Genomic DNA, 22,299 nt, shown 5'->3' on the forward strand with positions numbered 1-22,299 from the left:
ATTTAATGATTACTATACTAATATTTTCTTGGCCAACAGATGTTTGTCTGATAGGAGCAGTATTTAGACAAAGTTAAATGAAAAGACAAGATTTTTTTTGTTTGTTTGTTTGTACCCAGAATGTGACATATGATGTCTTAATAGAGCTGGCAATAGATAACTACTAGAAATTGCCCTTTAGCTTATCGGGGTGTGGTACATCCACAGCACTGTGCACTGCTATGGTTTTCACAATGTGTAAGACTAAGAATTAAAACTTCAGTGGTTGTATCAGGCTTATTGTTTCTTGCTTTTTCTTTTTTTTTTTATTGTTTTATTCTGTTTTTTTGATTTGACAGAAGTACTTCAGACTTTTCATTGTATTAGTGTAGAGTTAGGCTTCATAAATTATTTGACTAAGTAAAAATAATAAATCTATTTAATATAGATTTTTATTTCCATTGGACAACCTAGTGAAACAGATTTATTACTAGTGTAGATTGGAAAGTCCTGCACAATAATCTATAAACTGTAGCAAAACTTCTTTCACACTGCTTATTGCTGAGTTTTGTGGGATGGCACTGCACAGTCCATGAAGATACATGAATAGCAGTGAATAGAAGAATCCAGAACTTTAGTTTTTGCTACCTGTTATCATACATTTTTGTTTTCCTAAAGGGGATGTTTCAGTGATGGCCCATTTACTCATCACTAAATGTAAAACTCATCACCAGTAAAAACAATACTAAAACGGGTAAGCATACTATTGGCTCATGAGATATTAACAGGAAGCTTCCTAAGACTGGCTGTGGGTTTTATTTTCTGTTTTGAGAGAATATTCAGCTCAGCACTTAACTAAAAATAACGGCTGGGTGCTGTGTCACTGTGCTGGCTGTAGAATCAACACGATTATTTACGAAATACTCTCTAGAAATGGAAAACGAGATTAGTGATGACGTGTCAGCAGTAAGACCTATGGAAAAATGTCACTAAGGCCAAAGGCCTGTGTGTAATCTTATCTGCTATTTCTAGCATGTGAGTTATTAGACCTACACCTTGGATGAAGCCGTTAAGCTTATTAACTGAGCCCATTTGTACTTCTCCCCTATTTTTAATTCCGCCACTTGGTTCCAGGCTGCGGGGCAGCCCCCACAGCGTGATAAATTCAGAACATTATTGACTCCATTTAGCCATCTATCATTATTCAGTAATGCACGTACTTAAGTGAACTGCTAAGTAGGTGTGGGCTTGAGTGTGTGTTTAAATGGTTGGCTGAGGAACGGCAGATTCCACAGAGCTCTTAAATCTCCTGAGAGTGGAGCAACCTGCCATGGCACGCTTCCCCCTCAGGAGGCTTTGGCCCCTTCCTTTTTCTTACACAACTTGAAAACCAGCAGAGCAGGCATCCAAGGTCTGCTCTCCTCGAATTTAAAAAGGGTGACTAGGGCTAGAGAAAATGTTTCCTTATATTGCAACAAGGTAGTTATTTTCGTGCAGTTATCTTGTCTGTTGTGATTCGTCCTAATCACAGCTGGGCTGTGGTGTTCTTCTGGGGAGGTAGGAAATACAGGGTACTGTGGACACTGAAGCTGTGCAGGACATATTTCAGTGAGCATTCTCCTTGGTCACCTTTCTTTGACCCATGGATCTCTTTGCTCCTGGCCAAGTATCTTCACAAGTGGCACATCCTGGATGAAGAATAATCTTCCTTTCATTTACACTGTTCTTCTCCTTCACACAATTGAGGAGACACGTTTAGTTTACAGAATTTGCCTGGGATGTTCCTACTCTGGGTTTCTGTGGTACTGTCTTGGGCCTATTACACACACTTGCCTTTTGATTTGAATACTCTTGGAGAATCGCCCTGTTTAACTTTGTAGTTACTTTGCCTGTTGCTCAGCTTCAGTAATATTCCCAGATAGAACTTAGATTTATGGAGTTGTTTTTGGACTTCGTGCATAGCAAATCTGAATTGGACCTTCCTCAGAAACAGCTGGTAGCCATCAGCACATAATAAATCAGATGGGTGCTCTTTGTCTTTGATGTAACTACACTGTTAACTGGGAAACTCAACTTCTACCCCTTGTAGCTTGCAGTCTTCTGCCTCATGAGCTATCTCAAGTTCCTAAGAAAAGTCTTCGGTATTAAAACTATTTTCATATATTTCCTGTCAGACTGCAATCACCAAATGTCATGAGATCCACATATTTTTAAACTGCTGACCGGGATTTGATTGACTACCTTGTACAGCAGCAAAGGGCCAAATAATTGATCAGTCTTTCCAAGTTGCTGCCAGGAAAATCACAATCCTTTTTGATACCTGCTTTAATGTGCAGTGTTTTAATTGGCATTTGATTTCAGTGAGAGAAAGAAGAGAAAGTTATCTGAAATGATCATTTCCCTGTTTGCAAGTCTTAACAGACACAGGAGTTTTCTCAGCCGGCTTGGAAACACTGGAGGGACTAATTCAGCTCCTTATTCCAGAGTCATTTGACAAATCAGGGCAGAAAGGACCTTGTCAATAATTTCATCCTGCTAGATTTCTATGTGTGCAGTTTGTTTCTAGGAAACAGATTGTTCTCATTTGGTGTAGGGAAGGAAAGATTTGTTCCCATAAACAAAGTAATTATGCTTTTTGGAGGATCTAGGTGAGTCTTTGGAGAGTCTAGGTGAACTTTAATTTATATGCTAAGATAAAATATGTTTCTAAAAACTAGTTTCACGTTAAAGTTACATACAATTTTAAGTGTAATCAATGCTGAAAAGATAATTTGAAAAAGTACAAACAGCAGTGATTTATTCTTGTACTCCAATTTAGCCAGCTGATTCAAAAATAGCAAGAAGGGTGTGTTGAATGAAAGGTGCCATTTTTAAATGGCCATTTAAATCCACTATCATATTTCATTTTGGCACTGCATCCCATGATATCCAGTGAACTCACATCAGTTATCACCTCAGTGTATGATGTATTGTCATCAGTGTAATTTAGCTGGACTCTAGGAAGCCCATACAGAAGAATTGGTTTCAAATTGTGCAGAAAGAGATTAAACCCATGTTTCATGATCCTCACCAGATGTTTTGCATGTGAAGTTATGAATTAGTAGTCTTTCCAGGTATATGGCCACACTGGGGTTTAGAGAGGATTCTGTCTCCATCTTTTTCCCTGGATCATGTACAGATTTTAACTTACAGTATCCTTTGGTCTCTGAGCTCCATGCATAATGCTTCCTTTAATAAGCCTCTTTGAAATCAAATATTTGATATTTTTTAATGAGATATTGACACTACCCTTTTAAATAAGACTTAAAATTGCTTTTTTAAACATTTTTCAACTTCTCTGTGTTGCTTATGCACCTCATCTAGTCATTTCTCTTGAGCTATTGAAAAGATTTGTACCAGGACTAAAATGCTGATTTTTTTTTTCTTTTCAGCAATAAAATTATCTTATATTGCTTACATTATTTTGAAGTGGATGATAAATTCTGTATACTCTTTTGATTTGCACACAGCAACTGTGAAAAAATCAACACATGCAAAAAACCTAAATCTGTGTGGAAACTGCATACATTTATTAGCATTCACAAATATCCAGGCTAGAAGGGCCTCCTACACTCAGCTAAAATAACTTTGTGCAGGAGAACAGCCTTTTCTCAATGCACTCTCCTGAAGAAGCTTAAAAAAGTCTCTGATGGGTTTTACTGAGAGAAGGGAAAAAAAAATAGAGAATGCTCAAGTATGCACTTACACAGTTTAATGTAGTACATGGTTTGGTTTTTCATCAAGCAACCTGGATGACACTGTTAAATTTTACTGTGGTTAGAGTCATGCAGATGTAGGTAGTGTTACATGAAGGAAAAAGCTTAAACGTATCATGAGAAATGGGTCCATACACTGAAGTTTTCGTATTTATGAAATTATGAGTGTTTATACTTTGTTTTAATGTCTCTTGTTGCACAGCAGATTGAAGTGGTATCATCATGGACATTTTTATCCCAGTTCCTGCTTTCCAGGCTGGAAGAAATAGATATGAAAGTGATGCAGTGCCTTGATATTCTGTCTTAGGGGATATCAAAATATTATAGGGAGCAGAGATCTCTTCTGTCCTAGCATGACATCCTCAGGTTTTCCTACAATTAAAATTAACTTCAAGTCCCTGGTTAACTGTGACAGCAAACATGCATTGAGATGTTTTGCCATTATTTGCCTGGTGAGGCACCCTTTTGTTCACTCTTTCAGCAGGTACACAACCCTTCCCACATGTTATCAGGTATATATTTTGTCTGGGTCCTGGTGTGTGTGTGGTCTCTCATCCAGGTCAGTGCTTGATTCTGATCAAGCGCAACTTTCAGTTTTATTTACAGTTTCCTGCACTCTTCCACATTCCTCTGCATGTAATGGCTTTAAAAGGTGTGTGTCCTGTCTTCATCAGAAAACCACATCCCATTATGACGTGTGGGTACTTTAATCCTCATAGATTTTAAGATAATCATACTATGGAAGAAATATGATATTGATTATTGTGGTATGATTCTCTGTTTTTTCAGGGGTATTATGGTTGTCAGCTTCTTGGGAGCCATGGATATTGAAGCTTCCTAAAATCAGGACACATAACTATATATATTCTCTTCTGCACTGTCTCCTCCACAGCTTCAGCTGTTGGAAAAAGAAAGACTGGAAATGCTAGTGGATATTAAAAACACCCATCATTGTCTTATCAGTGACAAAAATATTATATTTGGATTAAAAAGTTTTGATTTTCATAGATTTTTTTCTCTATCTTTTTAAAAGGAATTTCCTGACTTTGAGAACACAGTGACCAAAAAAAGAAAGTAAGTTGAGACCAGTTCAAGGTCTACACAGTGTCACTATGTTTGTCTGTACCTTTCATCCTTGTTGTTTTATTAATGTTTGCCAATGTTGCTTTGATTCTCATAAAGTACATGTATTAATGTTGCAGCTGAAAAGCATGTAACAAGCTTGTAATGCATTACTAAAGCTCTTTTGCCATGATTTTTCCATATACACAAATCTTTCTTCCAAAATATCAGAACCAGGACAGCTAAAATCAAAGGCAGTTAATCTGGGCTTGGTTTAACCATATGTCTGCTTTTTCTGAAAGATTGAAGTGGTAACCTATTTTGCAGGATGTTTGCACCATTGACCTGATAATCTCCTGAGAAGGTTTTTTGTTGTTGTTTGTTTGTGTCTTTAATCCAAGTAAAAAATTAGTTTGCAAAATGATTCAGATAAAGCAGGTCAGACAGTATTTTATGAATTATATTTGTGACAGCAGTGTGCTTTGCATTCATTTTTAAAAGCACAATGCTTGTGGTTTGGGCTAATGATTAATATGTATTAGCAGGCAGAGGAATTTATTTTGAAAATTTTTTTTTTTTTTTGCTTCAGGTTGAAGGATATTGCATTTCTGTAGTAGTCTCCTTCAGACAAAATCTGAAATCCTACCTAATGGAATGATAGAGACAGGTCTTATCTGTCTGCTCTGACAGACATGAAAATCCCTGGAGGTTTTATGTTTTTGTTTTTTTTTTCATTTTGGGTAGGGCTCCACTAAATTCAGAACATTAATGTTATCTATGCCTATCGCTAAGAAATCTCAAAACAGATAAAATTTTCTAAGAAAAATCAAGAGCTCCTTTGTCTTAAGTCACAGTTTTAATCTGTTTCTGGTCATCTCATAAAAACACTAGGAACTTATCACAGAGATGTATGCACTCACAGCTGTGAGATCTCACCTGTCTGTCTCCAGCCAGGGCCTGGTGAAAGTGCTCCCAGAATTTTGTTAATTAAAGTATGGGCATAACTCTATTATTTGTGGTTTTCTCATTGTTCTTTAACACTTTAAAGGAAGTCAAACTATTTTGTTGGCCTTACCCAAGGTTTACCCTACCAAGATCTACCAAATATGATGCAATTACCTGCATGCCTAATAGTGTCCTACTTAGATCAGAACTGTCTGCCCCAGGAATAAAAATAGCAACTGTATCAAATTTTTCAGTGCAAATAAAACTATTTTATTTGAAACTTAATCCTATTCTAGATTAATTATCAGAATTTAGAAGGGTTGTTGAGATCATTTGACTGATCAATAAAAAAAAAAATTAGTAAGCTGGAAGAAAATATTGGAATCAACATGAAAATATTTTGCAGCAAAAATTATTTCATTGTGAATGTCCAGCCATCAGTACCCTGGCATGGTATCTGTAGTAATAAGGCAGAGATTTTCATACTGGCCTTTTCTGTAGATGTGGAGAAAGGGAATAAGGAATTATCATTCTCTGTTCTTTCCTGTGTCAGGGCAACAAAGAAACACCAACTTAAATAGAGTAGCAGAAATAAAATAAACAGAAGTATGCCTTGGTTAGACAATAAGAATTAAATTGTGGAACTCTGAAAGCAAAAAAAAAAAAAAAAGTCATGGTTTCCTCATTACAAAATAAAATTGAGTACCTATTTTTGCAGAATGAAACCTCAGATGCTTTCAGAGCATTGTGTACCATGTGGGAGTAGATGATTGGGTGAATGAGACAAGCCAAGTAACTCCAACTAAAGCCAGTGGGAATTGCACAGCTAAATCCCTGTGCCCTGCTTTGAAGAATTAGTTGAAAATAACCATATTTGATTAAATGAACTTCCTTTTTTTTTTTTTCATTCTGACTTTCAGCTAATGGTAAATTCTTTTAATTCTTTTAGATCCATCCAGAAGTCCATGTCTGAAAATGAAGCATTTGGTTAGTAACTGCTTAAATAATTTACTATATATTTCCTAATCTCAGAGAGCCAACTTTAATTAAGGGTCTGATTTACTTTAGAGCTGCTGGAGCAAACGCAAAGGAAAGGGAAAAATACAGTTAAGCCATCAATATAGTCTTCCACCCTCCCTGCCTTCCACAGACACATAGTAGGTAGATGTTGAAAACAAACTCGTTAAACGTAGTAACCATGCTGAGATGTAAAGAACCTGTTCTGGGACAGCATTAGAAATACTCAGCATGTCCAATGTTTCTTTTAATCATTTCAATAAAGCCCTGAAATATCTCTGATCTAATAAAATTCAGGTCCCTGCCCCTTGCCATTTTAAACTACTTTGTAATAGCTTTCACAAACAAGTTCACCGAAGAAGAAATTCAGGTTTGCTTTTTTTTTAAAACCCATCCTTACACTGTTGTGTATTATTTTATACACTTGTGGTTCAATGGCTTCTATTTTGTAAATCCTCTATAGGAAATAATAATCAGCTTCTTAAAAAGTAAAAGTTCTTTTTTTTTTCTTCTTTTTATTTTTCAGTGAGAGCTTCCTGTTAACATGCTTTCATTTATTGTTTGGATTTTTAGTTTAGTTGTTGCATCTAGTCCTTACTGAGTAAAAAAGGTTGTTACATCTGCCTGTAAAGGTGCAGCTGTATTTCATATCAACGTGTCTCGGGTAGATGAAAGCTCCCCTATGTTAAGGCTTCACTCTGTAGCCCTGCACTGGGAAGACTTTCATGTAGATCAGTGTCATTTGGTCTGCAGCAAACAGGCTGCCATGAATTCCCAGCACTTGACGGGATCAACAAGAGCTTTCATGAAGAAAGTTTTCTGACGCAGAGTGAAACCCACCATTAAATAAAACTTAACAAAACAAACCCGGAAAGCACAAAACCCTGATAGTTGATATGTTGTGAAGCATGACCACTTTGAAGCTAACTGAGGGAACAGGAGAATGGCCATCTCTTCTCAAAGCCAACCTAGTTTCTGCCATCCAAGCTGAGGCAGCACAAGCCTTGGAGTGCTTGGAGGGGGCACCTTTGATGTTGTTTCTTGCAAAGACTCTAGCTTGTTAACTGTAAACTTAAATAATATCTATACAATTCCTGGAAGCAAAAGAAAGGCACAGATGTTCTGTGGGCTCTTAGGTCTTAAAATCAGGGTTAAGGTAAAAAACCCTTCTAATCGAGTTTTTAACAGTGTTAAATGAGGTATTAGCAGCAAAAGATAATAAAACCTGAAGTCTGACTATAATAAATACCATCCATCCATCAAAATCCATATACTGCAAAATCATCAATTCATTTCCATGTTGAAGCAGATGCTACACGGTTCTGCAAGCTTGTTTGATTTGCATTTTGATGCTATTTTTATAGAATTTCCTGTTATTTCACGGGTTTGCTATGAATTCAGGTGACTGCTCTCTGTGCTTTTACTTTAGACAGGAAAAATGTGAATGGCACACTTTGGCAGGGTTCCAGGAAGCCGGAGAATGATTCGTACATCAGAAGGCACTGTCAGCTTGAAGGTAATTGCTAAACATATTTCAGCTGATTTTGCATTTTCCACAAAGTATTTTAAAGGGCACCTAGGAAAATTTCTCATTTTTCTCCAATAATCCAGCTAAATAATTTGTCAGGTCCTTTTGAGATTTATTTTGTCCTCAAGGGGGAAAAAAAGTAGTTAAAGTAGAGCTTATCTTAAAATTGGTAAGCTAAGAACACACTCTGTGACCAATTGACTCTCTAGTCCATGGGCCAAAGGAGACTTTGCTACGGTAAATTGCCATAGTTGTGTTGTATAGGGCTTGCCAACTGTAGAAATCCATGTTTCCTGGATATTTTACGCTGTTCCAGGTATCCAAAAGGGAAACAGTGCAACTTTCCCCAGGAAAATAACCCCAAGACAGGTGCAAAAGAGATTTGGTAAAATTTTAGATGCAAGTACTTTGTCTGATTCTCCTGTTTTGACCAACTTTGTTAAAACAACCTTGCAGCTAATATATGGGAAGCTGCTTATGGCACTGTTTAAGAGCTGACCAGTATAAATTCATTAAAACAACACTGAGAAGTAACAAGTGAGCAGTCACCTTGTCTAGTTAAACACAAAAATCAAAATGTTTTGACAATCTGCTTAATGTTGCTTCCAGGAATGGCAATTATGTTTATACTTTTTTTAAGGGAAGGTAGATCCCTTATAGTTGCCTAACCAGACCAAACCAGACAAGGTTCAGCAGAAGCAGAAATCAAGAAATCAAGAGATTGAAGTGGGTGCATGTTTTTTCTCCACTTAAGTCAACAAAGCAGGAATATGGCCATTGCCTCAACTTTTAATATCTTCTGTTCAAGTGGTCTAGAGATCTTCCACTGCTAAGAGAGACTCCCCTCTTACCTGGATATGTCAAAGAAAGAAAAGCACAGGGCACCACCTTTCCCTCTGGATTGTATTCCCTTCACCACTTGAAGTTAATATCTTAAGTGTTTGGAAATAGATCTAAAATTGCAATATCTATTGTATTTGCCCATGTATGGGCTAATTAGGATTATTGACCCAGAACAAGAAATAAGAGAGGACAGGAAAATTTAGAGAAACTCTGCTCTTGTGATGAACTAGAGAGAGGGAAAGAGACCTTCAGTAAGTGTCATTGCCTTGCAAGGGAAAAGGTTCTGATTATAGGTGAAAGAAATATTAGGTATTTCTCTTCAGACAAGTGTTACTTTTAACCAAAACCCTTTTGGAATGATTCCTCAAACTATTCCAGCAGTTGTCAGTTTAGAAGTGGGGAAAGGCTGAATGAGAAAGCAGAACTTTTTGACCTTCCTCCAAAGTCTTTTCTACTCAAGGCACTTTTTACCCTTTTAAATATCCAAAGCATGCAAAAGAAGCAGTGCACATTTTAAAAGCTGACAAGTGTTGTAATTGAAGGGCAGGGGCCCAGAGGGAACAGGAAGCAAAGCTGGCAGCTAAATAAAAATCTCCCTTTTCCCTGCTGCAGTAAAATTATTTCAGGGGAAGTCCCCTTCACACAGTGGTGAAAACTACTGCAAGGAGATTTACAGTGTATCACTATCGATCAAGATAATTTGTCATTATTGATCAAACCTTTCTCTTAGCAGAGATAATCCTTCAAGGTCTGCAAGTCTATTGCATAATATGAATTTCTCTTAGATGTAAAATGCCATGCATGGTGGTCAGCATAGGCTTCTCTGCTTACTTCAGAGCTATGTTCACAGATCTGTCTCAAATCTCACCAAAATCAATGAAGAGACCTCCACAGATACTGTCAGCTTTTGTATGAAGTTCTTAATGCCACTGTGTGTATTTCCTCAACAAAACCAAATTTTCCAGGCTGATAAAGCAATGAAAACATACATCCCACAGACACAATAGTGGGAATATTTGTGTTTGCTCACAAGGCCAAACCCAAATCATCGAGATTTGCCATCCTAAAAGCATCATTGCTGAAAAGTTGACTTGCGAGTCACAGTCACTGGGCTTCCTTGAAAGAGTATTATGGGGACAAACAGGAAAGAACTGACAACTCTCAGAGTCAGCAGGTGTAATTCTGCACTGCTCATACTTCATTCCACAGGAAAGTGACTGGTACCCACTGCCAAACTAGGAAGACAAGAACACTGCAGCTTATATATGTCTTTTCCATGGAGTTTTTTTTTTGTTTGACTGTTTTTTTACACAAATACCCTATTCCATAGTTCAGTGGTTTGGAGAGCTGATCTAGGCAAGATTTAAGACTAGTGTGGATGCACATTATTATGGCCAGCAAAAGGCATCATGGTGGGGGGGAACACTAAGGTTTGCTTTAAGAACTTGCTGTTTTCATTTGGTTTTGTACAGAATTATGTTAAAAGTAGTGTCACTGCATTTAGTCTATCAGGTTAAGGACATTATATGTAACCCCTCAGTTTTTTTGTGATTCAGCTGCAAACAGCTACCAAATAATACTATTTTGAATTAGACTGTAAGAGGACTTTGGGGCACAGGACTGAACACGGCAAGACAACTTTGAGACTAAGCTTACAGAGCACAGGGCTCCAGTGTGCTGAGATGCCTGCAGGAGGTGAAAACAAATTAGCCTGAGGACCAGAAAGAACCCAGTTATGTTAATCATGTGTTGCATAAGCACTGCTAACATGAGTTATGCTGCTTCTAGAAGTCCATCCAGCTCTAAAAAGGAATAAACAACCAGATTGTCAGAAACCAGGCCCTCAATGACTTCAAGAAGATTTGTAGCTGCTTAAAATCTGGGCTAGGATTCTATGTACCTCTTTGAATATAATTTTTTGTGATCATGACCTTTTTTTCATGGGATAACTGAAGAATTTCAGTCACGGAATTATTCACTGACTTATTCTTTTTCTGTAGATTGCAGAGAAAACAATGCAATCAGTCTCACCTGCCTGCAGTTAGCTTTTGTGAATCTGTATGTTAATAAGCTGTCCTTTTGCAAACAGGAGAGCTACTGATGGTTTAAGGTATTCCTCAGCAGCAATATGGATACCAAGTTAGAATTCATGAGGAAGAAAGCCCTCAACATATTCCTATTGGTTTCTAGTAACTTTGGAAAATTACAGTAGCATTCTGTGCTGTGATTAGCAGATAATTTTTCTTCTGTTTTGGTGTGGGTTTTTTTCCCCTGCAAAACAACTGAGCGCTTCTGATATCTGTGGTGATGCAATCTAATCACTAGGGCCATCCTACTCGAGCATAATGGAGGATGCTTTGCTTTGAGATTAGGAGTAAGAGTAGATCTTTCAAAGTAGACTTACATAAAGTAAACTTTTCAAAGAGTTATTGCTCCTTGTTGCAGTGAAGGTTCATACTCTTCCCATGCAAAGCATTCATTTCTTAGAAGAAACAGGAGGGTGTTCATCCTTTGAAAGGAATTTCTAATCTAACCTGAGTTGAACAGATCTCAATTGCAAAGATCATTTTTGCCCTTAACTTTTTATATGAATATTCTACACTTTTCTGCTTTAAATTAACAGAGCAAGAGAAAGGTCTTGGTGGGGTTCTGTGTTAGTAAACTGAAGACTAAGTATAGATAAGAAGGAAGCATGAATGAGTTTTCTTTATGTGAGTCAGTTTGCCAGTTCGTTCTCCAGTCTTACTTCAAAGCAGTTTAAGATAAAATGTATGTTTAAATGATATAAGATTAACTTCACAGAGTCAGAATGTCAGCTCAAAACATCAGTGCAATTCAAATGATATTCCTCATAATAACATAAACCAGAACATTTTAAAGCATGTTTTCTCTTTTTTGGTCATAATTCACAGAAGATAATATTATTGCTGATGGAATACATTTGCTGCAAGGAAAGAAGATAGAAGAAACAACATGCCAGGTGAAAGAAATACTCTTTCTAAAATCTAAAATTTCATTCAAATGAAATGCATATTTCTTGTTTCCATCCAGCATTTACCTAATCTAAACTTTATACTCAGTATGCTTGTGTATTTTAGAAGCTGAGTTTAAAGGAAGACTCTGGTGACTACCAAAGTTGTTCATGATTTTACTTATGCAGACCACATGGATTTTATTGCGTAGGAAACCTTCTCTTTCCCTGAGTGAATCCATTTCTGTTGAACTGATGTGCTAGAATTGTGTCTAGCAAGATCTATACTAAGTGTTTAGATTAGTCCTCCATGATTCATGTTGGCATATGTATCCTAATGCTTTCTGAATTTCTATAAACATATACAACATCTCATCTTCCTAATACTACATTAATTATCCCACTAGCATGAGCAGTAAAGGAAATCTGACCCATGGGTTTACATAATCATAACAGCATAAAGGTAGGTAACAAGCTATCAGCTGGTGAACAGCAGAGAGGTGAGGAGAAAGACTTGTATCTCTGGAATTAGCATGACTGATGCTTGCTTTTTATTCACTTCCAGCCCGATGTTTGCCCTGATAATACGTTACTTAAAGGAACAGTTCATACCTATTGCAAACCATCTTATCTCTGCTTTCTCTGCTTTCACAGTTTGGGAATCTGACTAAAAATGTGTAACACCCCTGTCCATATGTGTGTCTTCTAAATGAGGAATTCATACAGTAAATTATTTAGAAGCTGAAAATCTATTAAATTTTCCTTTGCAGAAAAGTATTAAATTCAAGGTGAGCACTCAACTTTAGAAAAGGCTCCAAGCTGAGTTTCCTCTGTTGCTTCTATGCAATGTCAGGAGTCCTTTTGGATGTGTAGGTTAAAAGCAAGAAAAAAACTGTACATGCATCACCCTGAAGGCATCTGAGATAAGACAGAGAGCTGTGAAGACCCAGCATTTAGGCAGTGCTCAGCTCCAGTGTAGGCCAAAGACACAATCAGGATTAGAGAGAAAAGTCAAATGATCTGCATATCAGGGGACAGATGACCGTATTGGAAACTTGAAAGTCAGTGTGTTCCAGGTTCCTCCTGCTTTCCCTCAGGGTTTTATCTGTCTCCGCACTGTTAGTTTGTTCCCATGATTATCTCCTCTTCCAGCTGCCAAAATAGTAGCTGAGGAGGGAGGAAAGGAGAAAAGAACTCTTTCTTTTCTGCATCTCTCATTCTGTTTCTCTGATTTGTTCTTTTCACTTTCTAAGTATTATGGAGAAAGATTGCTCTTTGATTTCCCACAACAGTTCTTCCCTTAGTGCGAGGGATCTCTTGCTCTGCCCCTGTCCTGCCATGGCAGCTTTTGGGCTGATTCCTGGTTAAGATCGTGGAGGTCATTCCCCAGACAGGACAGAATACGGAAGGGAAAAAGGGAAGAACAAATAGGGAATAAGGCCTATATTTGCTCGGAGTATAAGTTTTCTTAAAATCCCTTAAAGCTTCTTCCCATGAACCATTTGTCCCATTTTAGAAGCAAAGTTCTATTTTTCACTTCTCCAAGTGTTTGAAGGCACTTCTTGGGGTACATAAATAATGAGCTGCAGAGACTTGGATACCCCCAAACTTTGGTACCAATTTAAGAACTACTGCATTTGCTTTTTAAAAAAATTCAGGGTTTATGACATTATTTTGAATTTTAGTGATTGTTACCTCTCGCCTTCATTATCATCAAGATAACATAGATACAATGCTCTTTTAAGCTTCCAGCATAGTCTGATTATGTCTGCATTCATTTGCTGTGCTGCATTATGTACACAAATAAGGAGATGCTAAGAGAACAGCACTGTGGGGAAGGCTCTCACTCTTTTTCTGCAAAGTCAGCACAGATGAGTGCCCGTATGAAGTGCCTGTTTGCTGATGCACAGAGAATGGGGATCAAACAGGAGGAATTAGAGGTCTGCATGGAATTGCAAGGCTACAAGTCTCAGGATCACAGCAATGTGGTGGGATAGCTCTCACAACTGAGCTATCCTCCAACTAGTACTCCTGTCTTTAAGAGGGTTGGAAAGAAAGTTCAGGGAACTACAGAACATTGGTACCTCAATCCCTAGGAATGTGATGGAGCAATAGGCACAAGCTGAAATGCAGGAAATTTCACTTAACATAAAGAAAGCACTTCTCTAGTGTGAGGGGCAGTCAAACACTGAAGAGGCTTCCTGGAGAGGGTATGAGAAGTTCATCTTTGGAGATTCTTCTGTCAGAACACGGACCTATGCGGCTTGCTCTGGTGACCTGTTCTGAGCATGGAGTTAGACTAGACAATTCCCAGAAGTAAATTCCTGCCTAAGCTGGTCTATGTGAGTTTGTGATTCTATAAGGCATGGAACAGGCAGATTTACAAACAAGAGTAAATAGCATAGATGAACATTTTAGATTTTTTCCCCTTGTTAAAGAAAAAAAAAAAAAAGAAAGAAAAAAAGAAAAAAGAAAGCGAATAGTTTTCCCTGAGTCCTTCACAAAGGATTTAACCTTCCTCCGTTTCCCAAATTGACACTCATTCATTCTGTAAGTGCTGGAAAACAGGGGCTTGAAACAGAAGTACAGGATGAGGGACATGATGTGAGCAACACCGCAATAATTGTACCTTACCAGAAAAAGTAGCTTTACCTTCTGCATTTATTTTTCGTACCTTTGTTCTTGTTTACTCATGTCTAGCAGGGCTCCCTTGATGGCTCAAACCCTTCGTAGCATATTGGAAAGGACATAAAATATCAAGTAATACAGTCTTTGGGCTAATACATTTTCAAAAATGTTTCATGCCTCATTTCTCACGTAAATTCTTAGGTTGCATTCAGCCTTCAAAGTGCCATTCATATTCATGAAGAAAAAAGGCCAGCGTTCATTACTTTCCTGATAAGCTATGAGCACTGTCAGGCTTGCCCATTGGGGACTGCATCAGTGCCCCAGGGAAAGTGTATTCTCATGGTGTTCCCTTTGTGAGGACATTGTGACCAAGAAATGGCTCCTGGGCCAGTGGTGGCAGTGTATTTAGTCCTGTCTTTGCTTAGTTCTGGGGATGGTCCCAATCTCCATGTGGTTTTAATGCAGTTCAAACTCACACCCTCAGAGCTCAACATCCCAGGCAAAATGAGGCGAACTGAGCAAGACCCTTCTTAGGGTAGCACTTGCTGCTCACCTGGGGGGTTGGTGCTGAGGGAAGTCTTCTCTGGCTTTCCTGCTCACCGAGAAAGGAAAGCCAAGATGTAGGATGAGACCCAAAGATCCTATACTACAGTGCACGGCTCTGCCACTGCACCGCATATGCTGTGGTGTCCCCAGGATGTTGCCAAGTCCCAGATAACTCAGGAAATTAAGACAGCTCAATATCAAAACAATTTCAGTGGGTGTCAGCTGGTGGATATCAGCCATTTACTTTTATATGCACACAGTCCTGCATTGAAAAACTGCTGATCTCTCATCTATATTCATCTACATGATGCAAATTATGTTTATTCCTCTTACTTATGTTGGATTTCTTTTTAATTTTATTTTAAATTATTATATTTTTCTTACCATCTAGGTGATAAACTATGAGCAATGGATTCCACCACGAGTTCACAATGCAGGTGTGCCTGGTAACAGTGAAATGGTGAGTTGCCATGAAAATTGTTCCTTTTTTTTTTTTTTTCACTAGCAGCCAGCAGCTGGGAAGAACAGGCTGTTTTAACAGAATTTCCTTTACTATATGTTCCTTCCCCAAAAGCTGAAAGATCTTTATCCATATCCCTGTTATTAATCATGATATCTCTTGTCTTTTATAGAATATCTTATTATTGCTCTGCTATTAATAATAGTGTTTCTTTATAATTTATAAAATATCATATTATTGCTCTGTGATTCCCAGGAGAAAATCTGTCTATAATCTTAGCCTGCTTAGGTCTGACTCTGCACTTATTTTGGACTAGCTGGAGTACCAGACTAAAATAATGGGAATATTTAAAAGTCAGATATATGTGGGCAGGAGCTTTATCCAAATTCAGTGCATTTTACACAGCTCTTTGTATAAACAGAGCAGAAAGTTCTCTATCATCATATACTATTTTAATAATCACTATGTGCAGCCAGGTTATTACTGAAACTTCCCAAAAATTTCTCTGGTGCAATAACAGGAGCGCCCTGGATGCAGTAAACATACAGCAATTTTTGTCTCCTCACTATTGCAGTGTGCACTCTGAATTTGGGCGCACAGGTAACCATGATTAAATCATTGCACTTCTTTGGGAAAGGCAAAGCAGTTGAAGGAAAATCACAGAGATTAGACTCTGCCGTGACTGAGTTCTTTAGGCTGAGAATTGACATGCTGTGCAAGTAGTTTTATTGGAATTAATGCAGTTACACCCAGGAAAGAGAGTGCTCAACAGGACCGAGATTGCTGGAATCCGACCAACAGTGTTTTACACTTAGCTTCCAAATTGCTGTATTTCTGTCACCAGGTTAATCCTCATAACATCTCACTGAGCAGAGATTTCGAAGGTATTTAAAATACCCCAGGATAAACTCAAAACAGTTTATCAGTCTCGATTCAGGTCTTTCTTCTATAATGCATTTTTCGAAATGCATTTTTGAAATTTTTTTTTTTTTTTGTCCCTAAATACTCATGCGCACTTCATGCAAATTGTTTGCAACTAAAGGGCAGCCTGTGATTTATTTTTTTACACAATTCATTTTTATTTGTGATGTGACATGATTTTTCATCACTAAAATCCACTAACCAGAGAAAATAATATTCTTGTTACTTGGTCATGCAGGAATTCTTTCCTTATAAATAGCTTTGCTTATAGACTGGGGAAAAGCACAGTTCACCTGATTGTCTGTCTGGTTTCTATATCAAAATGTTTTACCTCTATTTGGACAGACAGCTAAAATTCCAGCTTTGAACACTTTGGTAGACCAAAATAAAATACTGCAAATTTAAATGCTGCCCCAGCACCAGCTGATACTGCATGATCTTTTTTCTCCATGAAAGGGGGTTGCTGCATTTATTATTTAAGCATTTATGACTTTTCCCTAATGATAGACTCTATGAAATGAGTGCTTTTAAGGCAAAGAGGATTAGAGTTTGCCATTAATGAAATTATCTGAATAGATTATCTTCCATTTATCTTGATGTCTCCATGATGGAAATCCCAGATCATAACTCAAAGTCATCATGTTGCTTTTGTGTCGTTACTTATAAGTGAACAAATTATTATTGCTACAAGAGATCTTATATGAGAGCAATATTAGCATTTTAAACCCCTATGATTTATTTTGCAAAGACAACTCACAGTGAAAGACTGAAAAATTACACCCCAGTTTCTCTCTTTAGCTGAGGTAAAACTGAAGTCCTACTATCTTGAATTTGGAAGAGGAGAGAGGGGGACTGAAATGCAATTCAGAACATGACCAACCAAAGCATTCTTGGATTTGACCCACAGAGGATGATGAATACTCAGAAACAGGGTGTAAGAGGGCCCTAAGCTGACTGGAGTTTTAAGGTGGGTCTGCTGAGACCTTACCCAACAGTGAAGAGCCTCAAGAAGACCTAAATGGTTTTAAACTCCAAAATGCTATATTTTATAAGTCTACAAAATAATAAAAACATGGCAGAAATTGAAAGGGTTTTGTCTATATTAGTAACTAGCACAGTAGTATCTGACTATCCTAGCATTGAGGAAAACTGTAGCACCGCCACTACATTCCCTTTCTCCTGTAGATTTGATCATAGCAGGATTTCTGCCTGCTCTCGATGCACAGTGTGTGTTTAATCTACACACAGATGAAGGAAAGGTGAAGAACAGCAGAATAGTTGGTGCTGATGAGTTGATGTCCACTCTGTATGTCTTATGGGAGGTCTACCTGTGTTCACATCTTCTCAGTTGGACATCCAGGAGTAGCTGGAGTTCTTCAGCTGAACTTCTGGAAAGTGTCTTTCATCTTGATTTCATCTGTGATGAATTCAGTTGGTGGCACTCTGAGACCGAATCACAGCTTGTAGGGATAGATGTGAAATTCTCTTCAAAACTAAAATACTAATGTAGCCATAACGTACAAAAGACAATGGAGACCTGGAAGGGTGTTTATATTCAACTCCCTGGTTTCCTGCTTTGTTGCTGTGGTTGACTCCCAGTTTTCCAGGACACTCTGCAGATTTCAAGGAATGTAACATGCTGCTGAAAAGAGGGGAGTCTAAACCCAAGTGCCACCCACCGTGGGAACTTTTGCATTACTTATTGTGATTAACAAAAGGAGGACTCCTAAGTCCTATCCCTAAGGAAAGAAATCATCGTTATCTAATAATTTCTCATGTCAATTTATAGCTAGAGCAAGATGAAGTGGTCATGCAAATCATTTGGTACAAACCCTTTCAAGGTTTGAAATTAAACATCTGAATATACAGGAAACATCTCACTTATTCTCACTTACCTTTCACTAACTCCCTGCATCAACTGAATATAATTTCAACACTGTTGTCTCATGGCACAGACTAACTAAATACACATAAAATGACTGGGCATAGAGGTCTTGAACTTCTAGTTGTGCTTACAGAACCTCATGTCTTCCTAGAAAAATATCTGAACTTTTGGCACTTCAAGCATAGCAATCTTTATAAACAGTTATCTGTCAAGTGAACAGTGGACTTTTTTAAAATCTGAAATCAACATCCACCCTCTCCCTTATCAGTGCTGCAGGGAATGGATGTGACTTGTAATGTGTGAATGCTGGAGCTTCTGATGTGCTTCATGCTAAGACTTTGTAAAGAGGCTTTAACCCAAATGAGAGCTGGGGAGTTCAGGGTCCCTTGAGACCCATTCCTAAGCAGCCTGCCCTCTACACATTAGACTGCTGGCAAACTCTGGGATGCCTTTGTCTCAAAGGATTATGCATGTGAGGAAGAAAAAAGCATCTATGATTGTGTGACCTATTTGTTGGGGAGACTGCGATAAGCACCTTCTGATAACATCAGCGCTAGCACTTAATCACTTCAATATTACCAAAGATTTATTGCTACAATGCAAAATCATTATCAGTTTAAATAGGTGAATATCCACAGAAGGCAGACAGTATTGTTCCAAAAAAGTAGTGAGCATATATGATCAGATGGCTGCATTTCCATGAGGTTCCTGCTCCAGGAGCCTGTAGTATCTAAACCTTGAGTTTCTCGGTAGGAAGCTGCTGGAGTGTACAATAACAGATTTGAATTGTCTTTTCAATTGTTATCATTTAATCTAGGACACCAAGTAAGGCCTTGAAAAAAGAAAGACATCAGTACTTCAGAACACACTGCCATAAACACTTAAATGCAGTAGCTCACCACATCAGGGATTCCTGTGAACACTTAAAAGGCTTCTAGATAATGTAGTGGATGCATGTATTAGAATGTTTTCTGAAACAAATCTGGAATTAAGTACTAAGTAATGCTGTGGTATTCAAGAAATGTAATATGTGAACAGCAATATGAATAATGCCCTAAGAATTTTTTTTTTTTTTTACCTATTTTTCCCAAGCAAGGAAGTGCCTAACTTCTAAAGCATTGTGTCAATGATCAGTTCTCTGAATCTGAAACTTTATCATTCTCCAAATTAATGCCTCGTTATCCTTAGCTTTTATTTGTAGGATTTGAATAATTTTAATGTCTTTGGGGTTTTTTTTGCCAGGGTACAGAACCAGAAGATAAAATAGAGTCCATGGGAACATTAAAACGATTGCAGAAATTGGTCCGAACAAAAAAAACGAGTACACAAAGCTTGGAAGATGTCAAGCATGTTTTGCTCCCCCTCAGTAAGTACAGCATCATATCAGCATTCTTTCCAACATTTGGCAAATGGCACTGTATTGAACATAACTGTAAACAATCCTGTCCTGGTCTGTCATTCACCACCCACAATTTTCAAACCCCAGCTGAGATGTTACTGTGATACCACTTGAGTGCTGACTTCCTCATAGTGTGAAAACCTGTTTCCTGTCACACTAACTCGAGTTTTGTAACAGTATATCTCGCAAGTGGGGATTTTAGATAAATAGAATTGTATAACAGCAGGGCCTCCGTGATGGGGAAAATTTGTTTTTGCAGCAGTTCCTAGTTTTGTATCACGTTTCGGATCAGAAAGGCAGAACTCAAAAATGTGAAGATAACTTTCAGTGTTAATCCATGAATCAGTAGCAGCTGGGAGTGCAGGAAGGTCTGTGTTATGATAAGCAAGTCGGCCTCTCATCATACTTGATTGCCTTGGGCCATAAGACAAAGGAATTCTACACTGATTTTGGGATCAGGTGTCTCCTATAGATCACTGATCTGACTGTGCAGCAGTTCTTCCTCTGAACTTGTGTTGCCAATTTAAAAGTGCATGCATTTTTTGTACAATGCATTTGTGTATATGATTACTTTGAAACCAGTACTAGCAAAATGAGTTTAAACTGTCTGATGAACTACTGCTCCAGCCAGCTCCTTGCTTGGGCTGAAATGCATGAAGAAATAATGAATTTCAGCCACTACTTTGTAGCTACATACTGAGAAGGGGTGGGAGAGGAATCATCCAGCAAGCTTCCTGAACTTTTCCAATATCTAGGTTAAACTCGCGCTCTCTGCAACTGTGACATCCATTTAGGAAATTTTCATATTCGGGGCAGAACCAGTAAAATTTGCCAGGCTTTTGAGGGAAGAAGACAAATTTAACAAATGGAGAATAAATCTTACTTTTGGCACAGACGTCTGACCCAATACAAAATAATTTCCATCTCCCTAATTATCAGTTGGTTTTTGTTTTGATTTTGGTTTTTTGATTGTTTTGGTTTTGTTGTTGTTTGTTTTTTATGAAGTCCTTTTTTTTCGTTATATAGAATGCAACAGACAGCATTAAAAAAAAAAAAAAGTGCCACTTTATGAATTGCAACATATCATAACAGAAGTATTTGTATTTTTAAAGATACGTTAGAGGATGCTTGTCTCTCTGAAGAGGATGAAGAAGCACTAACTTCCTGCATGAAGTTGGCAAGACCTCAGGAAAAGAAGACCTGGAAAGGCAGCTCAAAGAGGAAAGAAGAGAGTGAGACCAGGCCAGATTTTATTTCTGCGTCCCTGGGCCGAACATACACTTCCAGACTTAATAACTTGGGAACTATTTCAATTCATTCAGAAACCGAATTTCACTTGTGGAGTGACTGGAAGCCGTTTCCTGACAACCAGCTCTGTCCTTGTGACTTCTTGATTTCAAAAATAGAAGAATGGGAAAACTGTACTTGCTCTTCTCATCAGTCACATCTCACATATTCCCTAACTGATATGGATCTACAGTACTCCTGGGTAAGTGGAAGTGGTTTCTTTTGTGCTGATATGCATAAAAAGTGGAAACTTTTTGCTCTGATTCAGCACTAAAGGGATGCTGTCATCTTCCATGTGGTTATGAAATGCAATAAACCAAATTTAGATTTCAGGTAAATGGATGTGGATGCACTGTTCAGGCTAACACCGGGGTTCATATAGCCCTAGGTAGTTCATTTTTAACCATGCAGACATCAGCAGCACAGAGATGGAAGGCTTTAGGCTATTCTGTTTCTCATCAGCACACTCATGTATTTTTGGGTTTTTATCTGTACATTAAATACTCATCCTTCCAGGCTTAGAAAACTTTCTGGAAGTCTGGGGTGAGTCAGTAAGGGGCAATGAAGCAAATGGTCTTGAATCAGGTTCCTAGAGGTCACTGCAATTCTAGTAAAGGGCACTAGAATTATTTAGGCAAATATCAGAGGTTGAAATGGTGTCTATGTTTCTGCCTTCTTGGATCAGCTCAGCTGGTAGAGCCTATTTTTGCAGTAGCCTGTGTGGCAGCAAGAAGATTTTAGGGACAGAATCAAAGAGAGTTTAATCTTGGTCTGAAATTATCTTTCCGGATAGTTATCTAGGGGAGGCTTTTGTATTTTAATTGATGTCTTTTTTTTAAAGGGGTCTTTGAAACGGGAAAAACAAAAACAAGAAAAAACTTTTGTTGGTGAGATATACAAAATGTAGTCATTGCAATGAGGCTTTTTTCCCTCTCCTCACTGGGCACAGCAGGTCTTCTGGCACTCCACATGGTGGTAAGCACATTGAGGTGGGGGGGGACTGGTGGAGTGAAATGTGTCAGGGAAGCAGTAAAGAGCAGCCTCTTTTCCTTTCATGCCTGTTCCCTCCACAG

The 22,299-nt window shown here is 38.1% G+C and overlaps 1 protein-coding gene across 1 annotated transcript in view; it reads left to right on the top strand.

The window, feature by feature from the left end:
- Window positions 1-22,299, top strand: part of LOC114058562 (SAM domain-containing protein SAMSN-1-like) — an 83,207-nt gene that overhangs the window by 9,575 nt on the left and 51,333 nt on the right. The window contains exons 4-10 of the mRNA XM_027886032.1: window positions 4,768-4,808; window positions 6,691-6,728; window positions 8,188-8,274; window positions 12,042-12,109; window positions 15,666-15,734; window positions 19,783-19,906; window positions 21,052-21,428. Coding sequence (XP_027741833.1) covers window positions 4,768-4,808; window positions 6,691-6,728; window positions 8,188-8,274; window positions 12,042-12,109; window positions 15,666-15,734; window positions 19,783-19,906; window positions 21,052-21,428 — 804 coding nt within the window. The remainder of the gene's footprint in view (window positions 1-4,767; window positions 4,809-6,690; window positions 6,729-8,187; window positions 8,275-12,041; window positions 12,110-15,665; window positions 15,735-19,782; window positions 19,907-21,051; window positions 21,429-22,299) is intronic.

This window comes from Empidonax traillii, unplaced genomic scaffold (assembly GCF_003031625.1).
Source record: "Empidonax traillii isolate 1590-97213 ecotype Southwest subspecies unplaced genomic scaffold, ASM303162v1 scaffold176:size2985712, whole genome shotgun sequence".
Classification (NCBI taxonomy): domain Eukaryota; kingdom Metazoa; phylum Chordata; class Aves; order Passeriformes; family Tyrannidae; genus Empidonax; species Empidonax traillii.